At 52.8% G+C, this 20,470-nt stretch overlaps 1 protein-coding gene, 1 long non-coding RNA gene and 1 other non-coding gene across 3 annotated transcripts in view; all 3 read left to right on the forward strand.

Moving 5' to 3' along the window:
• LOC134424502 (hydrocephalus-inducing protein-like) overlaps positions 1 to 20,470 on the forward strand; it is a 49,706-nt gene that overhangs the window by 20,692 nt on the left and 8,544 nt on the right. Inside the window, exons 16-40 of the mRNA XM_063168320.1 lie at positions 16 to 159; positions 1,497 to 1,637; positions 2,125 to 2,441; positions 3,204 to 3,333; positions 3,574 to 3,675; positions 4,374 to 4,583; positions 5,452 to 5,580; positions 6,454 to 6,631; positions 7,106 to 7,266; positions 7,995 to 8,128; positions 8,221 to 8,280; positions 9,091 to 9,227; positions 10,636 to 10,757; positions 10,845 to 11,036; positions 11,401 to 11,505; positions 12,561 to 12,800; positions 13,053 to 13,239; positions 13,717 to 13,887; positions 14,185 to 14,358; positions 15,584 to 15,705; positions 16,117 to 16,245; positions 16,552 to 16,756; positions 17,183 to 17,324; positions 19,027 to 19,654; positions 20,116 to 20,274. Of these exons, the coding sequence (XP_063024390.1) occupies positions 16 to 159; positions 1,497 to 1,637; positions 2,125 to 2,441; positions 3,204 to 3,333; positions 3,574 to 3,675; positions 4,374 to 4,583; positions 5,452 to 5,580; positions 6,454 to 6,631; positions 7,106 to 7,266; positions 7,995 to 8,128; positions 8,221 to 8,280; positions 9,091 to 9,227; positions 10,636 to 10,757; positions 10,845 to 11,036; positions 11,401 to 11,505; positions 12,561 to 12,800; positions 13,053 to 13,239; positions 13,717 to 13,887; positions 14,185 to 14,358; positions 15,584 to 15,705; positions 16,117 to 16,245; positions 16,552 to 16,756; positions 17,183 to 17,324; positions 19,027 to 19,654; positions 20,116 to 20,274 (4,419 nt within the window). The remainder of the gene's footprint in view (positions 1 to 15; positions 160 to 1,496; positions 1,638 to 2,124; positions 2,442 to 3,203; positions 3,334 to 3,573; positions 3,676 to 4,373; positions 4,584 to 5,451; positions 5,581 to 6,453; positions 6,632 to 7,105; positions 7,267 to 7,994; positions 8,129 to 8,220; positions 8,281 to 9,090; positions 9,228 to 10,635; positions 10,758 to 10,844; positions 11,037 to 11,400; positions 11,506 to 12,560; positions 12,801 to 13,052; positions 13,240 to 13,716; positions 13,888 to 14,184; positions 14,359 to 15,583; positions 15,706 to 16,116; positions 16,246 to 16,551; positions 16,757 to 17,182; positions 17,325 to 19,026; positions 19,655 to 20,115; positions 20,275 to 20,470) is intronic.
• Positions 9,373 to 9,446, forward strand: TRNAR-CCU (transfer RNA arginine (anticodon CCU)). The gene has a single exon. It is a non-coding gene; the product is annotated as a tRNA-Arg (tRNA).
• Positions 16,178 to 17,314, forward strand: LOC134424145 (uncharacterized). The gene is made up of 3 exons (XR_010029352.1): positions 16,178 to 16,245; positions 16,552 to 16,756; positions 17,183 to 17,314. It is a non-coding gene; the product is annotated as an uncharacterized LOC134424145 (long non-coding RNA).

Consider the following 20,470-nt stretch of genomic DNA (forward strand, 5'->3'; position numbering starts at 1 on the left):
GACTCTTGCTTGCAGGAGGTGCAGGATTATGTGTTCTGTGAAGCTATCACTGGGACAGCCCCCAAGATGGAGAGGATAATAGAAACAATCATCACCTGTGAGTTTATTCACCCCTCTATAGAAGTATCAGCCAGAGAATTCTCTTTCTATGTGGAGAAGGTAAGTCTGGATTGCATGCTGGCATTTAACAGCATGGCTGAGGGGGGTGTGTGCTTGTGTTGAAGCCCCTCTTTACCCTTCCTGAGGCACTTTGTATAGTGAGTGAAGATGCTTTTAGAGATGAGACTGGTGTTTGACTTCCCCAAAGTAAAAGTGCAGTTCCAGCTGCAGTGCCAAGGAGATGGTGGCCACTTCCAGAGAAATGCCAGTTTCTGTGCTCACTGTAAAGGGAGGCTTTTGAGGACCCTCCAAGGCACGGTGATGTCTGTACACTGATGCTGTAGGGAAGCTGGGAAATCTGGAGATTCCTGTGAATTCCTCAGGCTGACAAGGAAAAACCCAACATTTCCTGCGTCTCTTTGCCTTCTCTGCTGTTGGCATGGATGCTTGATGGTACAGCTGTATGGTACAGCTCTGTGCATTTCCCTAAGCCTCCTCTGCTTCAAAGGATCCCCAGGCATCCTGCAACTGCAGTGATGATAACACTGAGGCAGAGCAGGTGCCCTTTAGTCTCTGGATCCCAATCCAGCATCATCTTTCTGCCTCCTGCCAGTTGTGTGAAAAAGAGAAAACGGTTAATGATTTGGTTTCTGGAGTTTCAGGCCTTTCCTCTGGTTCCCAGGCTTCCAGTGAAGTACAGAATCCCTGGAACAGGCAGTTCAGATGTCATTTAGAAGCTTTTCAGGTCTCTCTGATTCTGCCTGGGTTCTGCTCGATGCCACGCACACAAACTGATTTATTGCATTCTATGGCACAGCACCTGTTTGGTACCAGTACGTGCAGAAGTCGTTTCCCAAAGTCTCTGGTTTCTCTAAACCATGCAGGAAGCCCAGCACAATGCACAGACAGGAAGGAAGAGCCCAGGCTGCTCAGAGCTTTGTGACCACAGACACCTTGTGCCTGTAGCAGGGGCTGCAGGACACGTGGTGCAGACAAAGTGCTTTTGGAGGCTGCTAGAGCCAGGAAGGTTGTGAGAAATGACTGTCAGTGAGTGAAGATCCTCTAGTGCTGTTCTGCCCAGTAGAGAGACAAAACTGGAGACGAATGGCCTGGATTCACTTTCTGCTTTAGATCTTGTTCTAGCAGCCACCTCCTCTCGGGGGCCTATTCCCTCATGTGTACTTGGGAGTGTTTCCCTGTCCTCCAGAGGATGCTGAGGTTTCTAAACATGAAAAGCATCTGCTGTCAGGAAAAACCTCCTGGAAGGGTAGCAACAAATAGAAATTGCAGATAGAAATGAATGCACTCCTGAGGCTGAAAAAATGTGAGCTGCAGCAGAAGCAGAAGGAGGTCTGTGTCTAGTTGATGCTGTTTTTCCCTGTCTCCTGTTTCTATAGAAACCCAGTGATGTCCTGAGGCTGCAGTACCAGCCTTTGTCTTTGAAAAACACCTGCCTGCTGCCACTGGACCTCATGCTGGACTTGGAGCAGCCGTTCCAGGTCTGTGATGAGGAGCAGCAGCCCCTCCCAGGTGGCCAGGTGAGCAGCCCTGGACTCCTCCAGTGGGGTCTGGAGAGGAGGGATGTGGTGGTACCTTTCTCTTGGGGGCTCCTTGAGTCTAGAAGTTTATTCTGTAGCATCAGCAGTGGGCTGGCCTGAGCTGCATCAGCAAAGCTGCTGAAAGAATCAAAATCTTATCTGAATTGAGAAGATCCATCCTGGCTTTAAGGCACAGGGAGAAGGGAACAGGCAGCTGGGTCTGGGCAAGGCATGCAGTAAAGGTGTCTCCTGGAAAGCATGCCAGCTCTCCAGCAGCCACCCCCTTGGATTGGGGCTGAGCACAGCAACGGGAGCCTGAGGGATCCTGGGCTGGACTGTGGTGCCTGCAGTCAGACCCCTGCTGTAGAGAGATGAACCATGAACTGAGGAGCCCATGCTGGGCTCACTTGGAGCATTTACTGTTTGCTGCTGTCAGACCTTGGGACATCATCCCACAGGTGATTAATTACTGCTCATCTCCTTGCAGCCTGTGAGAGTGGATGTAGGGGAGACCTGCTATCTCTACATCGTGTTTGACCCAGCTTATGAACTGGATTTTAAGAGCTGGAAAGAAGAGAAGGTTCTGAAGATAGACATGGTCAGGGGCCATCCTTTTGTGGAGCGTATCAGCCTTCAGGGAGAAGTGCACTTCCCAAATCTCGAAATGCAGCCCAGCTCCCTGGAGTTTGGCTGCATCAGGATTGGCACTGAAGAAGTGCGTTTCCTGGAGATAACCAACTGCAGCCCACTGCCCGTCCAGTACCACTGGTCATTCCAGTCTGACAGCGAGGTGACCAGGTTTAGGTATGTGCACCTTTGCCCTCTCCTTGAAGCTCTTCTTGCTGGTGTCCTGTTTGTACTTGGCAAAGAACAAAGCTGTTTGCCTGGGGTCTGACAAATGACACTGAGCAGCTGTGCTCAGGCTGGATGCTCAGGGAATAGTTTTCCACCAGTTTGATGCTGCATAGCCCCCAGAGTGGTTTCCCCTGGGAAGGAAAGCTGGGGTGAAAGCTGCTTTCTCAGACCTCTGTGGCCTGAGGCCATGTCCACCTTGATGAAGGCTCCTAGTCCCAGCTTCCACAGTGCTGCTGGAGGCCTTTCTGGCCCCTCTGCTTTGGGATGGGTCCTCTCTGCAGGAGCTGCTCTCTGCTCCTTGCCTTCCTCCCTTGCATTGTGCTGGAGGATGCCCAGAAGGTCCCAAGACCAGAGAGAGAGCCACTTAGCACCAGGGATCATAGAGCTACAAGTTACTGCCGCTGGCCACTGGGGTTTGCTGTTATGTTATTTTCCAGAGATGAGCTTTACCCACCTAAATTCAAACCCCAACCACCAAAGGGGAAGGCAACCTATTTGGTTCACCCGATAACTCGATGGAGACACTTCAAGATGAGATGTGTGGAGACAGCCAGAATGCTGAGCACAATGCAGGATTTTAACCAGTCTTTAAGAGACAAGGTAGATTTTCTTGTACATCTACTGCTTGTGTTGCCTCCCCAGCCTGCCACCACCAAGTCACGCTCGTGCTGACCTCCCTTTTTGCTGCCCTGCTGTCCTGTGCCCTGACAGTGGGCTGGGCAGCAGGACCAGTGGCTGGACATGGGCTCTGTGGGAGGAAGAAATAGAAGAGTTTTCCTTGGAGAAGCTCACTCAGATCCTACAGACCTGTGTTGTGTGTGGGAATTTTTGCCTTCACAATGTAAGATGAGGCTTTTATCTGCATCATCATGGTAAGGCCTCCAGCTTCCTTGCCAGAGCCAGCTGGGATGATCCTGATCTCCATGGAGCCTCTTCCCAAGGCAGCCAGACTCCTGTTTGCAGGGCTCTGCTTTCACCCAGAGCTGCTATTGCACTGCTGGCCCTGAAGCTGTCTTACAAAGGGAGACTTTGCAGAGTGGCTATCTCTTCCTCCTAGCATAGAAAATGGCTTGTTTTTCAGGTGCAAGCAGAACAAATTCCTGAATACCCTCGCCTCCTAGTGGGGTTTGAGGGAGTCAGTTGCTCCGTGGACACACCGCAGACTTCCCTCGAAGCAGAGGAGGTAAGAGGGAATCTGTCTCACTTGCACACTGTCAGTGTGGCAAGCAGGGCTGCAGCTCCCAGTGCCACTGGGGGCCCTCAGCATTGGCCACAGAGGGGCCTCCCATCCCTGCAGGCCCATCACAAAGTGCTGCTGGAGCAGCTGGTAGTTGGAGAGGCTGTGCAGGACACCTTGTAGGGCTGCCCAAGGACACTTTGCAGCACCTATGGAGGGCACTGCTCTCCCTGGAACTCCTCAGGTGGTCCATAGGAAATCTTTGCAGGAGCTTTTGCTGTAGCACGTTGAGAAAGCAGCATTTAAATCAGAGAGAGGGGAAGAGCCGCAGGAGTCAGATGAGCTGGGCTGGAGTCCTTTGCTCAGCTCCAAGAGCTCTCACTCTGAGTCTCCTCCTTTTCTAAAAGCAGTAAGAAATGCTTCTTAAAGGCAAGTTGTGCATCAGAGAGAATTTCTAGTGCCAGGAGACATCCCAGTTCACTTTCCTGTAATGTACTAATTAATGCATTGATCTGTGAGTATGGGAGAAGATTTTCCCCATGGTCCCTCCGCTGGTCAGTGGCATGGATGCAGGATGAGATGAGGGTGATTCTGGCAGTGTTTGGGGAATAGGCCCCTCCAGGTACAGCTGCACTTTGCTCCAAGATGCTCTTCTGCATCCATGGCCATGCTCAACAGCTCAATTTCTCCTGTCTTCCATGCAGGCTTTCAGTATCCTGCCAGTGTCAGGTGTGCTGCAGCCAGGAGAGAGCCAGCAGGTCTCCTTCACCTTCTGTGGCCACCTCAACACCATCTCCGATGTCACGGCGCTGTGCCACGTGGAGGGAGGCCCCACCTACAAGGTGCTGGTGACTGGGGAGATCTCACATCTCAGCTACCTCGTGAGGCCCCAGGAGATCAACTGTGGCTTACAGGTACCACACACATCCCTGGCACAGCTCCTTGCCTTGGCACCACGGCCAGCAGGTTCCTGCCCACCTCGCTCCAGGGCTCCCTGCCCTTCCCAGCCCCTTTGTTGGCTCTGGGGCTTGGAAGTCCAACCTTTGAGGGACACATCTGACATCCAAGCTGCTTTAAAATGGCCATCTCCAACCCTCTCCACAATGCTGGGAATGCCTCTTTTTCAGGGTACCTAACACTGCCTCCTGGGGCAGGCAGGGGCCCAGTGGGGATGCTCTGAGGGGTGTGTCCCTGAGACATCCCTCTGCTGGTCCACTCCTAAAGCCTGACCTCCAAGGAGATGCTCTTGTCTAAAGCTCTTGCTTAATCCACACAATGATCAAGGAAAGAAGTTTGGCTTCCAGTCACTACAGTTGGAGAGACTGTCCCAGAATAATCCCCACTTCACTCTCTTCCAGTCAAAAGCCCACAGATATTCCCAGCTGCTGGCTCTGTCTGTGTTGCCCTGGGTGGCTCCCTTGTTGCATCCATGTTGCTTGCCAATACTTGCATGCAGGTGTCTTTTCTTCTGGAATGCCTCAGTGCTGTCTCTGTTTCTCCTGGCTGTTGGTGACCCCTCAGAGGGCAGAGGAGGGCCTGTGTCCCCTGGTTCATTTATTGCTGGCCCTCACGTGGTTGTTACCACAGCTCTGCGTGCTGCCAGAGCTCCCTGGTGCTGTGCAGGTGCCCTGTGCCTGGGGGTTCCCCGGTTCCCAAGTGCCCCTATCACCTCCCTGGTCCCTGCTCCCATGATGTGTCTGCTTTCAAACCCAGGAGGGAGAAAGGAGATTCTCAGCAGCAGGCCTGGGTCTGTAACTTCCCTCTCCTGTGCCTTCTCTTCAGATCTTTAATGAAATTCGTCACAGCAATGTCACCCTGGTGAATGGTGGCAAGATTGAACTCAACTGGGTGCTAAACCCTAGCCCTGCAGATAAGCATCTGCCTGGTGTGTTTCTGGTCAACCCCACCACTGTAAGTAGCACAAGTGACTGAGCCCAGCCCTGTGTCAGGTGGCCCAGGAGAGTGTGAAAGGAAAAAAGAAAGGGGGGAGGTGGGGAAGGGGGAAAAAAGTCAGAGGGGAAAAGCCCAAACCCAGCCATGAGAGAGACAGGGCTGTAAGCAATTTCTGCTGGGGCCAGAGAAGGTCAAACAAGTGCTCTCCTGACAGACTCCCCCACGGCCTTGGCTGGTGGGTGGCTCTGCTGGCAGAGGCGACACCGGCGGGAGGCACAGGTGTGTGGGTCACTGTCCTGTCCTGCTGTAAGGGGAGCAGAGGAGAATTCTTTTTGATAGATTTCTCAGATGAAAATAAGGCACAAACGCAGCAAGTGTTGTATCTGAAAACTGTTTGTTGATAAAGAAAGGGCATGGTCCCGACCAGAGGGGGGACAGAAAAGAGAGAAAATGAGAAATGGAGAGAGCAACAGAGGACAGGGACAGAGCGTCACCGCTAGAGCCCTGAGGCGCTGTGTCGGGTCCTGCTCAGCAGATGGAGTGTGTGCAGTTGTCCTAGTCCTGGTCTTTTGTAACTTTTCACACATTCAACAGGTTTCCATTCCTTCATTGGTTAAATGTTAATACTGCAACAACTATTCACCAACATTGCTAACACAACACAACATTCTCATTAAAAGAGCTGTAAAATTTAGCAAAACTTCTTTTACAGAAGTCATCATTATAAAACTCATCTTATTTTCTCTAACAATTGTGAAAGCTAATACTGTAATATATTTATCATGAAGGTGATGTGGTCTGATGGTTTCTTCTAGATGAGAACCTGTCCCCTGAGCCATCCCCCCATCAAACACTCTGATGCATTCCCTCTCTCTTCTCCCATCTCTGCAGGGTTCCCTTGCACCTGGCAAGAAGCGACTGCTGAAATTCTCTTACATGCCAGGATTACCAGGAGCCTTCAGCAGGACTTACCAGCTTAAAGTGGGTGACCTGGAACCAGAGAACATCTGCCTGAAAGGAGAAGCATCCTTTCCCATGATCAGTCTGGACCTGCCCTGGAACATCAGAGGTGGGCACTGCCTGTCTGCCCCCAGGAAGGGCCCCTCTGGTTTTGTTCCCTACCGTGTGCCCATAGGGCAGCTCATGCCAACGCCACCGAGCCTGGAGGGTTGCAGGACTCCCAGATCAAGTCAAGCCCCCTGGTTGCATCATGAGTCCTGAGCAGAGGATCCCATGTGGGCTTTGTCCCAGGAACCAACCTGCAGAGCCTGCCAGCTCATCTGGCAGGGTCCTGAAGGACAATGGCTAGAGAGAAAGACTTGGGAAAGCTGTAAGAGAGGCTGGCAGGGCTTCTGGCAGGGTTGGATCTGTGTGACATTGCAAGGGATGAGATTCAGAGAGGAGCAGCAGCATCCACTTTTCCATGGATGTCTTGAGGGATTTCTTTCTGGAAGAAACCAGTGTTGGGAGGTGGGGACTTCCCAGCTTAAATGGGACTGGCACTTTGCTCACCCTTCTCTTTGTGGATGCTTTCCTCCTTCAGGAAATGAAAAATATGAGAAGACACTGAAACGGCTCATAAAACGCCGGCAAATATTTGATCCCAGCTATAAATCAGCTGTTCTGAAGAAGCCCCAGAGCCCAAAGACTGAGACCTTGAAGACTCGGGACCTGCAGCCCAGCGTGCTTGCCTCTGGCACTGTAGTAAGAACAGCTGCAGCCCCGTTTGGCACAGGCCACCCTCTCCATGTCACCTGAGCCCCTTGCAGCCCACAGCAGCTTCCTGGTGCCCTGATGACACCTGGGACCTCCCTGCCCACTGACAACCTTGTGTCACCTCAGCATTGCCCCTAGGGCTGCCACGCTGGTCATGGTCTCTTCTGGGGCTGCAGCAGCTTCCTGGCTGGCCCAGGGAGAGATGCTGAAGGCCATGCTCCAGGGATGGAGTTGATGGTGCTTTGAAGGAGATGCAGGTCATTGCTGGGGAGTTCATTGTTCCCAACCCTAGCCCTGCCAGATTTACAGACTTTAACAGCAGCTGCCTGGTTGTGCCCTGGGGCTGTGCTGGAGGTGCTCATCTCCACGAGGCACCAGCTTGGTGCCAGTTCCCTTTCAAGACAGCTTCTGTCCAAGCTGCCTTGGTACAGGCTGGGGGCAGGCAAGTGTCTGGAGCTCTGGAGGGTTCCTGGCTTGTCTGTCTGCCTGGCCAGATCAGCTTTGCTAACAGTGTCTGGCCAGGCAAAGATGCTGGAGTTACTTCCCTGGAGATGAGGTCCTGGCTAAGAGAGCAGGAGGTGTCACAGGCACTGAGCAGCCAGACAGGAGGACCCCACACCCCCTCCCAACAAGAGTGGGCTGGGATCCTTTCTCAGGTGCAAGCTGGGCTTTGGGAGGGACCTTTGCTAACCAGCCACTGTCTTCCCTTTCTTCAGTCAGACACTCAGCTGCAGATAGAGATGATGAGGATGCTGATAGAGAAACCTTTTGTAGAACTGCAGCAAATTCTTCCATCCCATCCCCTGAAGAGCAGGTTCCCTGACAAGGAGCTGTGCCAGAGTCTTGTCAAGTGAGTAGGGACTCCCATCCCCATCTCCAGGTGCCCCTGGGTGGGAACACCCAGCCATGTCCCCTTCTCCTGAGAGCTCCCTGTGTCTGCAGAGCTGGGAACAGCCTGGACTCCAGATGGGCTCTGGTCCTGGTGGCTGTGACACGCTGCATGTGAGCAGCGGAGTGTCCTCCCTTCCCCAGCACCACGCTGAGCTTTGCACTGCTCAGCTCCCCACAGGTGTGGGGTTCTGTCCCTAGAGCTGGGGGACCCAGTGCAGACCTTCTAGCCCTTCCAGACAGCATAGATTCTGTCCCTGCTGCCTAGCTCTGAGAGAGACAACTCCCAGCTGAGGTCTTGCTTCCAACTAACAGCTGTGCAGCTGTGACACTGAACAAAAGGAGAAGGGAACTGCATGTGTCAGCAAACCCTTTAAAACCCAACATCAGATGGTTTGGATCCTGGTGGGGTGGCAGGGCTTATCTAGGTGACTTGGCCTGTCCCTTTGCACCATCATGATGCAGCACAAGCACGGGAGGCTTCAATTCAGGAAGGAGATGCTCTGCAGAGCAGCTCATGTGGTCTGGTTGCAGAGCAATGAAGATTTCCTGTGCAGGCAAACCTTATTCCTAGACTCCAAAGCAGTTTCAGTCTCGGGTTGTACACTAGGCTAGGCAGTTCCACTGAGAGCAGTGGAGGCCCAGTGGACTCACCTAGACTGGCTTTTCATGGCAGATGAGCTGTGGCCAGTGTCCATTTTAAACTAATTTTATTTTCAGGTACCATTAGTAGCTGATCAAACCTAGGACCTGCACTTCTCCTGACTTCCCAAAGTTATTGCCAGGTGGTCAGGCCATGGGTTTCATGGGCTTGAGCTGAGTTTTTACAGCTGTGAATAGAGAAATAACCACTTTATTTGTATCCTCCATCCACTTGGATGTGTAGCCAGGCTGTGGTTTAAGGACTGTCCTTATTCCTTGCAGAGTTGAGCTGCTCGAATATGTCCTGGACATGGGCCCTGTCCTTAAGGGTTACACTGAGTCACACTCTCTGAAGATCACCAACCCTGGGCAGATCCATGTGTCCTTCCAGGTCGATGTATCTGTCCTGCAGGACACAGGTAAGCAGTGCTGGAGACACTTCCTGTGCCCTTGAAGGAGGTGTCTCAGACAGATTAGCTTAAGCCCCTGAACCTGGGGAGGTTTCTGAGCTTTTTCTTCTCAGTGCCCCTGCTGGGAGCTGTAGAGGCAGAACTCTTGTGGCCAGCCCCGGCTAGCTCAGTCGGTAGAGCATGAGACTCCTAATCTCAGGGTCGTGGGTTCGAGCCCCACGTTGGGCGCCAACCTGCGCAAGGGCGTATTTGGCCCAAGTGTCCGGCTAGCTGAAGTAGGGAGTTAGGTGGCCGACACCCCCGGCGCATGCACTGCCAGCCCCCCCTCGGCGTCTTGGCCTCAGGCTGGGCTGGATGCGCGGTGCGGACTGAAGTGCAGTGAGACAAAGAAAGAGGTGACCACAGGCTGGGGGCTAACTCCGGTTTATTGAGGGTTCGAGGATGTGAACAGGAAAGGAGAGTGCCAACCAGCAAGAGACCAGGAATGGGGGGAGAGGCACAGTTTTAAAAAGAAGGGGTGGAGAGAGGAGGGGAGCCCAACCAGCCAATCAGAGAAGGGTACAAACATAACTGACATAGGGGACTAACCAATTGATACAACATAAAGGAGGGGCCCCGGGACCACAGCCAACCACAGCCCCCAGAGAGGAGAAGATTCTGGAAACCTGGGAGGAGTGGGGGGTGATTGACTGGGCCCAGGGAGGAGGAAAAACTTACTTATAAGGAGAATAAGGGAGGGGTAATCACATAATAAGGGGAGATTGACTGTTGAGGGGGAAGGAGGTAACCATGGAGACCAACTGTGAAGGGAGGCAGTGGCGGGAAAATCAGGGGAGGGAGGAACCATTTTACAGAAACCGGGGGGGAGAATACATAAAATGGGGGAATAACTGGGGGAAATTAAACAACACAACACAACAGCCAGCCATGCCCAGGGACCTGGCCTGCCTGTGACTGCCCTAACGCTTCAGTGCAGGGGCCAATGGTGACCATCACCCTGGTCACCTCTCAGCATCTTCCACCCTTGGCTCCCACAAGCAGCAAGTTTCTTTGGACACTCTGTGGGCTTGTTTTGCCAACCAGCGGGGTCTGCTGTATTTTGGAAGTGCTTTGTTTGGAGATCACACAGGTTCACAGCACCTGTATTCAGCCTTTACTGAGGAAGCAGCCTGTGAGATCCTCTGGTGCATCAAAAGAGGTTTCCAAAAGAGGCCTTGAGGCAAGGCTGCCCTTCCATCACACAGTGGCTCACTGTGTCTGAAGGGTGTTCAGGTGCACTCTTAAGATTTTGTCCAGGTCACAGCACAGCCTGGGGCTTTTGCCACACCTCTCAGCCAGAACACCTGTAAGGCCTAAATGCTTGTACACATTTTGTGTTTTGTGTGTATCTCAGCTGCTTTGTGTTCATCTGTTCAAGGTTTCAGCGTGGGCCTGGACCAGATGATTTGCCTGCCCCCCAACAACAGCGTGGACTTCGACGTGCGCTTTGAAAGTGCCCACAAGCCGTATGGTGACGTGGAAGTGGTGCTGCCCATAGAGGTACCACAGCTCTTGGGGCAGGCAGCAGGCTGGGCACAGCAGCACATGTCACCTGCACGCTCTGCTGAATTCTCTGTCCTTCTCCAGGTGACAGAAGGCCCTATGTACAGCATCCGCATCCGTGCCACTGTGTTGGAACTGTCACTCACCCTCTCCAAGAACAGACTGCAGTTCTCTGACATCCTTGTTGGGGACTGCCAGGTTGAGACCATCCGACTCTTCAACTGGTTCCGAGTACCCTGCAAATGGTTCATTGCTTCCAAGGAGCCTGCTCTGAGGGTAAAGCACAGGCGACATTGAACACAGAACTTGGTTGGGTTTTCTTTGTGACTCTTGCCCTTTCTGCTCTGTGGCTGCTTGAGCACTTGGGTCTACAGTGTGTTTGAGGAAACTTCTGAGGGTCTAGATCAAGGCTGGTTTGCCTCAACCTGTTCCATTAGCTGATGCTTTGCTTTGCTGCCATCTTCACCCATTCCTCCTCCTCCTCTGAGGACAGTAGTTCCCTATCTGCCTGCCCTGTCTACAGGGCTTCCCTCCAGCTCTGGGCTTTGGGGCCACACTTGGTTTGGCTGTGGGTGCTCTCAGCACCATGTCTGTGTCTCAGAACATGAGGAGACCTCACATTATTGATTTCTGTGCCCAGAACAATCAGCACGAGCCCTGTCCCTTTGACGTGACGCCCTCCAAAGGAACCCTTGATCCAGGAAAGTGGCAGAACTTGCATATCCAGTTTACACCTGAGGAGGAGGTGAGATTGGCAGGTGTCAGCCCAGGAGGCCTGTCAGGGCTATCTGGAAATGAGGGCCTGGTGCAGAGAGTGTGGTAGGAGCTCTGCCTTCACAGGGAGCCTTCTGCAAACCCCGTACTCAGCGTGGCTCAGTTCACCCCACAGTGCACTCCCGTGAGATGTGCTTTGAAATGCCCACAGGGAGCTTGCAGAGAGAGCACCAGGGCTCTGAGGCTGCCTCTTGGCACATGGGGGGATGTGCCCAACTCCCCTCAGCCTGCCCCTTGCCCAGCTGTATTTGCAGCTGTGACACTCAGTGCAGAGCAGCTGCCCACTCACAGAGGATAATCCTGGAATGGCCCATCCTGCTGCAGGACTGACAGACCAAACAGCCACCACCCACCTTCCTGGGCACGGCAGGACAGTCACCTGTAGTGGGGGTGCTGCCAGCAGTCCCTGGGGCTCTGGCCTGCCTGCACATTCCTGTGCAGCTGGGGATTCAGCTCAAAGGACAAAGCATTCCCAAAAGTGGTTTGCCTGTGGCTGCTGGGTTTTGGAAAGTGGCAGTGTGTACCAGCATGGACACAAGTGCTTGTGTGCCCACACACACTCCCAGGGATCTTTTAATTGCTCAAGAAATGAAACCATCTTGTGTCTGGCTTGGACCAGAGCCAAACACTAAGCAGAGAAGATGACCCTTATTTCTGGCCAGCAAGAGCTCATTTGCCTCTCTCCTGGAGCTGGTGTTTGCCTGATGCAGCAGTGCCAGGACTGTGGACACTGAAACCCTGAGGGCCTTTCCCATGAGCACTTCACTCCTGCATGACTAGGTGAAAATGTCTGACAGGCCATTGTACAGCCATCTGATACCCAGTTACAGTGCACACCAGCATTCATCCCAGTTACTCAGACCCAGACTACTACAGATGCTCTAGTCCCTAGCATAAGTAAATATCTGGTTTCCATTCATCTTGGAGGGACTGATAACACCCTGACCTTGGGGCAAGCATTGCTGTATTTGGGGTCCTGTCATCTGAGACTTCATGGATGAGTTTTCTGTGCTTTCCTCTTTTCAGAGGTCTTACAAGAATGAGCTGGAGCTTATCATTTGTGGGAGCAGCAATCGCTTAAAGCTGCACCTCTCAGGACAAGGTCTGAAGCCACGGTTGGAGTTCAGGCCCCCAGCACTAAAGATGGGATGGATGCTGGTGGACAGCGATGGGGTGGAGGCCACAGTGGTGGTGAAGAACCCATGCAACTTCCCCATTGAGTTTTACTCCCTGGATTTTGATGAGCAGTACCTTGAGGAGGAGAAGGTGAGAAGTCTGGGCCCCATGTACACGCTGCCCAAGCTTCACAGCACTCCAGCATTCCCAGGCTTGTGCCAGGGAGATGGAGGCAATCCCCAGGGCAAAGCCAGCTCTGCTGACATGCTGTGGGAGGACCTAAACTAAATAGTTTGTGTTGTTGGGAGGAAGGGAGGAGACAGAAAATGGGTTTGTTGAGTCTGTGTGATGAAAGGCAAGAAAAGGAATCTTGTGTATGGCTTCTCTTCCCTCCACACACAGATCCTGCGGATGGCAGTGGGGTCTGAGTACCAAAAGAGCTTTTTTCTGCCTCCACGTGCCGTGGGTGAGACGCTGCCTCCAGAGGTGCTGCAGAATCATGGAGCACAGTGGAGGCCAAAGGCTCAAGAGGCAGAGCCCAAGGCCGGGGCTGAGGCTGAGGCCAAGGCCATGGGCAAGGCAGCAGCAGGTCAGAAAAACAGTGAGGGTTTGGTGGTGTCTGTTTTGCCTGTGGTCACAGCAGGGACTCCAGCCCATACACCCTGAACTCTCTGTCACCTTACTCTCCAGGGAAAGCCCGTGCTTTTAGCAGCTGCCTGTTCCCCAGCTTGGTGGAGGAACTCTTGGCTGAAGGGCTGTGGCATCCTCTTCCAATTCTGAGTGCAGCCAAAGCAAGCTCCTATCTGCCTGCCATAGACTGGGGAAATAATCAGGATATTTCCTTGTGTCCCTTAGCCACAAAGACTAGGGCTGGATGAGTTCCTCAGCCAATAGGACCAGGTCTAATATCACTGGCTGTTTTATATTTGCACCTTCCTAGCAGCAAAAGACCAATCTGATCTTGCTTTCACCGAGTCTCCTTTACTGGGATCTGAGGGGATGGGGAGGATGGTGAGGATCAAAGGTAGGCAGGAGGCTGACTTTTCCCCCTGGTTTTGCACTGCAGCACGTCACAGAGCTGTCCCATTCTGTCCCGAGTCCATGGTGAAAGAGGCTGGGAATCCTGTCTCTCGGGCTGTCCTGCACCACCTGGGCATTGACCCGGACTCAGGGAGTTGCGAGGCGCAGCCCCACCAAGGAGGGATGGTTGTCATCATCCATGGGCCGCCCCGGGCAGGTACGTGAGCTGCAGCCCAGGGCTGCAGGGAGAGGGGCAAGCAGGAGGAACACATCCTGGTGGGCCACGGTGCTTAAGGCAAGTCCTCAGCTGAACGGGAGGTGGAGATGATCCACTTGGCTCTAGCATTCAGAGTTTGTATGCACGCTGCAGCTGCCTCCCTCATGGCCTCCCCTGGAGGGACACTTGCTTTCCCACTGTCATTTTAACTTTGAAATTTGTTGGAGGTTTTCCAGGGCCTGTCCCTGCAATGCCTCCTGTGCCAGTGTCACCAAGCAGTCCTCCTCTCTCTCTCAGGAAAGACAGAGATAGCAGCAGGCCTGTGTCAGTATTACGACGCTGCTTACGTGTCCATCGACACCGTGGTGAAAGAGGCCATGGCCAAGGACAGGAGCCCAGCGGGGCTCCGTGCCCGGGAGCTCTGCACCCAGGCTGCCCTGGAGCTGGAAGGCAAAGACGAAGGTGATGCTGGTAAGGAGAAATGCTGGTAAGGACCCAGGGCCAGTGCTTGAGAAACCCACCACCACCGTCCACTTCTGCTTACTCAGAGCAGCAGTTTTTCAGTCCTTGGGTTTCTCTTAGGGAACATGGGTGAAGTGCATCACTGGCTTGCCAAAATAATGAAATCAACTTTAAGGGCTCAGAAAAAGGTTCTTTTATAGCCCCCTTTGCTGCCTTTCTTGGCACATGTTCGTTTTTCTAGGGGTACCAACTGCCCAGGAAGTTTGATAAAAGTCTCCAGTCTCACATGGAGAACAGCCCGACGAGCTGTGTAACCCAGCAGTGGGCGTAGGTAAATCTCTGGAGAAAAGAGCTCATCTAGGGCTGGTAAAGCATGCCTGTCTCTTTCCCAACTATTTTATATTTCCTCAAAGCTGAATTGAGCCTTCTTCTTATGGGCAGCAGGCAGAACTGCTGCCCACCTGAACAAGGAAAAAGCCTTCTGAAGTGGCTCATTGAGCACAGGAGGACTGACTATGCGTGTAACCTCGCAAACGAGAGGAAGGGAAGGACAGCCTCCCAGAGGAGTTTCCAATGAGAGACATGCTCCAGATGAGCTCTTTTCTCCAGAGAGTTACCTGTGGCCACTGTCAGGTTACACAGCTCGTTGGGCTGTTCTCCATGTGAGACTGGAGACTTTTGTGAAACTTCCTGGGCAGTTGGTGCCCTGAGCTCTGCAGGGTGAGGCCAGACCTGGCTCAGTGCAGGGGGAAGTTTTGCAGTGCTCAGTTTTGAACCTGGCTGGGTTGGGAGCTGGTGGAAGGAAGAAGAGTCTGGGTCCCAGCTGGGCTTTTCCCACAAGGAGGATTTAGCTTCAGTGGAGATGGGTGATGCAAGTGTGGCAGGGCTGCAGGTCTCCACATGGGAATGCAGGATGGGTGCAGTGTATGGAAACAATGCTCCTGGAGGACAAATCTCTGGCTTGATCTGCAGGGGAATTGCTGTGTGAGCAGCATCACCTGCATGCACAGTTGTTAGGAGGGACATAGTGCTGGCTTTAAAATCAAGTATGGGATGGTGTGCTTTACCATGCTGGTAAGAGAAGCAGGGAAGGAGCTGCTTCTGGGAAACAGTGCTGCCAGTGCCCAGCAGACTGGGGAAAAGAGCCATGTTCCTTCCCAAGGCTGTGCCCATTGCAGTCAAAGGTGCCTGCTTGCTTTACAAAGCCCCCCTGAACCATCTGTTCCCTGTACAGATAAAAAATCTCAGACCAAGAATAAACGAGCCTCTGGGGAAAAAATCAAGAATGTCAAAGAAAAGACCCCTCCATCACAAAACGAGGAGTCAGCCAGCAGACTTGGTAAACATGACATCAAGGTAAACATGATCTGCCCTGGTTGATGCCTGGGACCTTTGCATTGTCTTTGAGATGGGCAGGGGCCGCTTGCATTGTAGGCTCTGTGGGTCTGTGTGCCATGACTTGGGCTGGGAATGTGCTCTGGCAGACAGCTCCACTGGCTCTCAGTGGTTTGCTGGCAAAGTGCAGTCCTGGCTAGTGTGGCTGCAGGCAGTGAGCAAAGTGCTGGGAGGCTGCACTGGGGCTTGCAAGCTGGGGTCTCTGCTGGCCAAGGCATGGGCCCTCCAGAACCGTCCCCTGGAGCCCCCAGCCTGCACTGCAGGGTTGTTCTAGTCTCCATTAGTGAGGAACCCCAGCTCCAAGCCCAGCAGTGGGAGTTGTTCAGGGCTTTCCACCATGGTTTCTTTTCCTTACAATGGTTCCCATTGCAGTTCACAGTTTCCACTGCTCCTGCGCCCCAGCAGCTGAACATCGTCAGCAGTTGTGGGGAAGAGCTGAACTGCTTGAGCTGTGTGCTGCCCGAGGAGCTGCTGGTGGACATCCTCAGTGAGAGGCTGCAGGTGTGTGGGGTGGGGCAAAAGGAGACATTCCTGCTCTGGAGAGAAGGCACTGAGGTACGACTCAGAGAGGAGGAGGAGGAGGAGCAGCAGCTCTGCACATGCTGCTCGAGGATCCGGACTGTGTGCAGGGAACCCTGGGGGAAGCTGCAGCTGCCCTTAGTTGGCAGAGCCTAAGGACAGGTCCCAGCTGCTCTTAGCTACTGCACTTGGAACAAGGATAGCTGGTGCCCTGGGACATCTGGGATCACTGTCCAGCTGTGAGGCCCCTGCGTGCAATGGCTGACTTAGTCTTCCCTTTATTCACAGCGTAAAGACTGCTCCAAGGGAGTGATCTTTGATGGCTTGGAGAGCCTCTTTGCAAGCAGCCTGGAATCTTCCCTACTCTGCGTACTCAAAGCTGTCAAGAATCGTTGTCATATCTTCATGGTAAACCTGCATGAGGATTATGATTCTTGGAAAGCCAGGGAGGAAGCTGAAAGAAAAAGGAAGGAAGCTGAAACCGAGAAGGAAGGTGAAATATCTCCATCCCTCTCAAATCTTTTCTCTCAAGCCCTCACCCTTATCTCTGTGTATCTGAGTTTGTAGCAGAGCTTGTAAGAAATGTTTTTATTAATCTTTCTGCCTTCTGCCTCAGTGTAACCAGCACTCATTTCAGAGTTGCAGGAGATCTGAGGTTTTAAGACTCAGCCTAATCTCTAACATTAAAGCTTGGGCACAAGTGCCAGCTGCTGTAGCTGAGTGACAAACAACTGTCCTCAGCCTTGGTGCACTTAAGCCATAGCTTGGGAGATTGAATTCTGGAGCAGGGATATGAGCTCCCCAGTATCTCCTGGGATGATAGGCTGCATCAGGAAAAGCTGTGAATCCTTGCAGCTGCCCCAGAGCACCCAGCTCTGCTTGCAGTCACTCATGGTTTCTCCTCTGGTTTGTGCTAAAGAAATGCAGCGGGAAAAAGCTCTGCAGAGGAAAGCAGAACGTATCTTGCAAATAGATGAGGATGAGTATGATGCTCTCCCTAAGGAGAAGAAAGCAGAAGTGGATAAAATAATCCTGGAAAGGAAGCGCATACGGAGGAAAAAGTGAGTAAGCCTTCCATGGGTTACAGCTCTTCCATGGGTTATCGTCCCTGGAGGGCTTCCCTGCTCCAAGGACTCTGAGCTCAGAGGTGCTGCAGAGCAAAGGCCAGAAGCAGCACAGGGATGGCCACTCTGAGCTCCCTGGCTCCCAAGAGAGGAAGGACCTTCTTCTGTTGAGACAGAAGATCTTCTTCTCTATTTGAGTGCTGAGCCCTCCTGCCTTAGATGCTGCCTGCAGGGAGCTGGGCTCTGGGCTTGCCTTGGCACTGCCTCTAGAGGTGTCTTTAGGTCCATGGTGTTGAGTTGCACCTTCTTCATCATGTCCCTTCACCAAAACAGTGGGATTGTGGTATGGGCAGGTGTGGGGCACAGAGCAAACCTTGCTTTGGGTCCTGGTCCTGCCACAGCATTGCCAGTCCTTGCAATGCTGATCTGCCAGGGTTCTCCTTATGGTGGGACAGCACCCATGAAAGCTCATGTCCTTTAGGCTCCCCTTCAGCTGCAGCAGTAGGCAAGCCCAGGAGAAGCTCTGCTCCAGCAAGGCAGCCCAGCTCAGGACACATAGGCAAAGTGTGGAGATGGGAGTGTGTGGTGGTTTGACCGGAAATAGGATTTCTGGGATGCTGTGGTCACCAATAGGTGCTCAGATTCTAATATTGGTGCCTGATGTGGCCATTGGGACATTGGATCCGCCTCTGAGAACACAGGGTTAAAAGCAGGGCTCCCCCCTGGAAATCTCTTTGGATTTCAGGCGGGAGAGAGTTTGATCTCTCCCCCAGCCCAGCTGCTGGCTGTGCAGGAAAGGGGAAGGCCACGCGGCCTGGGAGAGGTGGGCCTGACCCTGAGGGGCCCAAGGGTGGAAGCATCGAAGAACTACTGAGAGGTATTCCCCTCCACACACTTCTGGGAGACAGAGAGAGAAACAGAGCCGTGCCTGAGAGTTTCCCTGAAACTTGATAAACACGTGTGGCAGCAGGTTTAGAAGGAGGAAAGGCAGGCCAGGAGCCAGCGATGTGTCCAGCTGCTTGTGGGAGCTTTTAACCCCTTTGTGGACAATGAAAACTTTACAGAACATTAACCCTTCCTAGAAGAGTGATGAAGGTCTGGGCAGAGAGAGAGATGTTGGAAGAATGGAGATGATGTAGTGGCATTTTTTGATGGACTCTTTTTTTTGTATAACCATGGACTGTTTCCTTGTGATACAGAGACTGCTTCCAGGGGGGGCAATGCCTCAGAACCAGGAGGGTTCAGTGTGGGTACCCCTCGGCACCAGAAGGTGCAAAAAACTTGGAGGGGACAGATGTCCCAAAGGAGAGACTGTGCCTTTTTTGGAATGAGAAAAGGCATCCTTGAAAGGAAACCCTAGAAGCAGCCCTGGTCCATGTGCAGTGGTGAGAGCACTGGGCATGGAAGGAAGATGTCATGATGGCAAAGGATCTCCGGGCAGTGCCATGTGTGACAAGAAGTCCATGGCACAAAGAAGGACTCCTTCTTCTCTTGATGAACTGAGGATTGAGTATTCTAAAGGGTGGTGCCGGACCAAGAGTTGGTGATTTGGGGGAAAGTATCGTATTGGAATTTGATGGGGGGAGGAGGAAAATGTTGGCCTCGGGGTCAAGGAATGAAGTGCAGGGCCAGCCAGGACTGGTGAGCTCAAGTTTCTGGTGGTGACTCTCAGCAATGTTTTCTGTTTTGTTTGCTGAAGGGAGCTGAAGCAGCTGGCTCAAAAACATGAGGAGGAGGCAAAAGCCTTAGAGAGGCAGAAGGAGGAAAAGAAGGGTGTCTCCGTGCAGAAGCAACCTCCAAAACCAGCGAAGGAGGAAACCAGATCACCCGAGGGGAAGGAAGCCCCAGAGAAGGGGGAAACCAAAGCCCCTGAGACTGGAGAAACCAAAGCCCCAGAGAAATGGGAAACCAAAGCTGCAGGGATGGGGGAAACTGAAATCCCAGAGGACCCAGCTGAGATTGAGAACTTGATCCTGAGGTTTCAGATTTATGATTCATCGCAGCAGAATGTTGCACAGGTTTTCTCCTGCTGGGACAGGGTTCAGGGTACCGTGCAGTTACCTGTGATCCAAAAGGGAAAGTCTCCAGCTGAAAACAAAGGTCAGAAGACCAATAAGCCTCAGGAGAAGGTGGAGAAGAAGCCTGAACAAAAAAGTGGAGACCGAAGAAGTCTTCAGTCATCTCAGCTGGGGACGCGAAGCGAAGCTGCCGAAGGAGCAGTCGGAGACGAGCACATTGGGGTGCCGTGCCTGGACATTGAGGTCTCAGATCCAAAGGCCATGATTGGGCAGATCCTGAGGGATGGGAAGCTGCCAAAGGAAGACCAGGTAAAACCCTGCAAAGCTCAGATCTTGAGCTTGCTGTGGTCTTGGGCCCTGGAGCATTGTGTTCCCCCAGGTGATAATGGCACAGAGCCACGTCCAGGTCCCTGATGGTATTCCACAAAGACTATCATCTGTGTGGATGGGGAGGTTGTCACCATCCCTCAGATGGGCAGGAAGTGGGAGTGCTCTGTGTACAAGTATCCCATCTGTTCAGAGTTTCCCATCCCGGAAATCATAAACCCTCCCAGGACATGGCCATTGTTTTCTTCAGCTGAGTCACTCTCCCAGTCCTGCTTGTAGCTCTTGTGTCTGCTCTGGAGCCTGCTCACCCCACTGGGCATAACAAAGCACTCGTATTTCATGTAAATTAAAAACCCCATTGCCAAAACCTCAGTGCCTTCAAAGAAGGAGTTGTGAGGATGAAGGTGGCAGAAGTATAAACAGGATTTTCTCTTCTGTTTTAGCTGCTGAAACATCTGGGACTGCATCCTGATGGCCCCCCCCTTCCCCCTGCTGCTGTGCTCTCCATAGTCGAGTACCCAGAGGAGAGGCTGGGCTCTGCAGAGCGTGTGGAGCCCTTCAGCATTGTGGCACCAGAAGGTGCTGCTATAGAAGAGGATCTGGTGGGTGCTCCAGTGGTGCTGGCACTGAAGGTGCCACGGCAGGGACCAGGCTAGACGGGGACAGGCGGGACAGGTTGAATGGAAAGGGAGCATTGTGGAAAGGCAGTGAAGATGTGATATCTGCAGGTCTCCTTTCTGTCAGGGATGGGACAAAAGAGACAGTTCTGCTGGAAACAGAGCAGTTCTGTAAGACAAG

The sequence above is a fragment of the Melospiza melodia genome, chromosome 13 (genome assembly GCF_035770615.1).
Source record: "Melospiza melodia melodia isolate bMelMel2 chromosome 13, bMelMel2.pri, whole genome shotgun sequence".
Classification (NCBI taxonomy): domain Eukaryota; kingdom Metazoa; phylum Chordata; class Aves; order Passeriformes; family Passerellidae; genus Melospiza; species Melospiza melodia.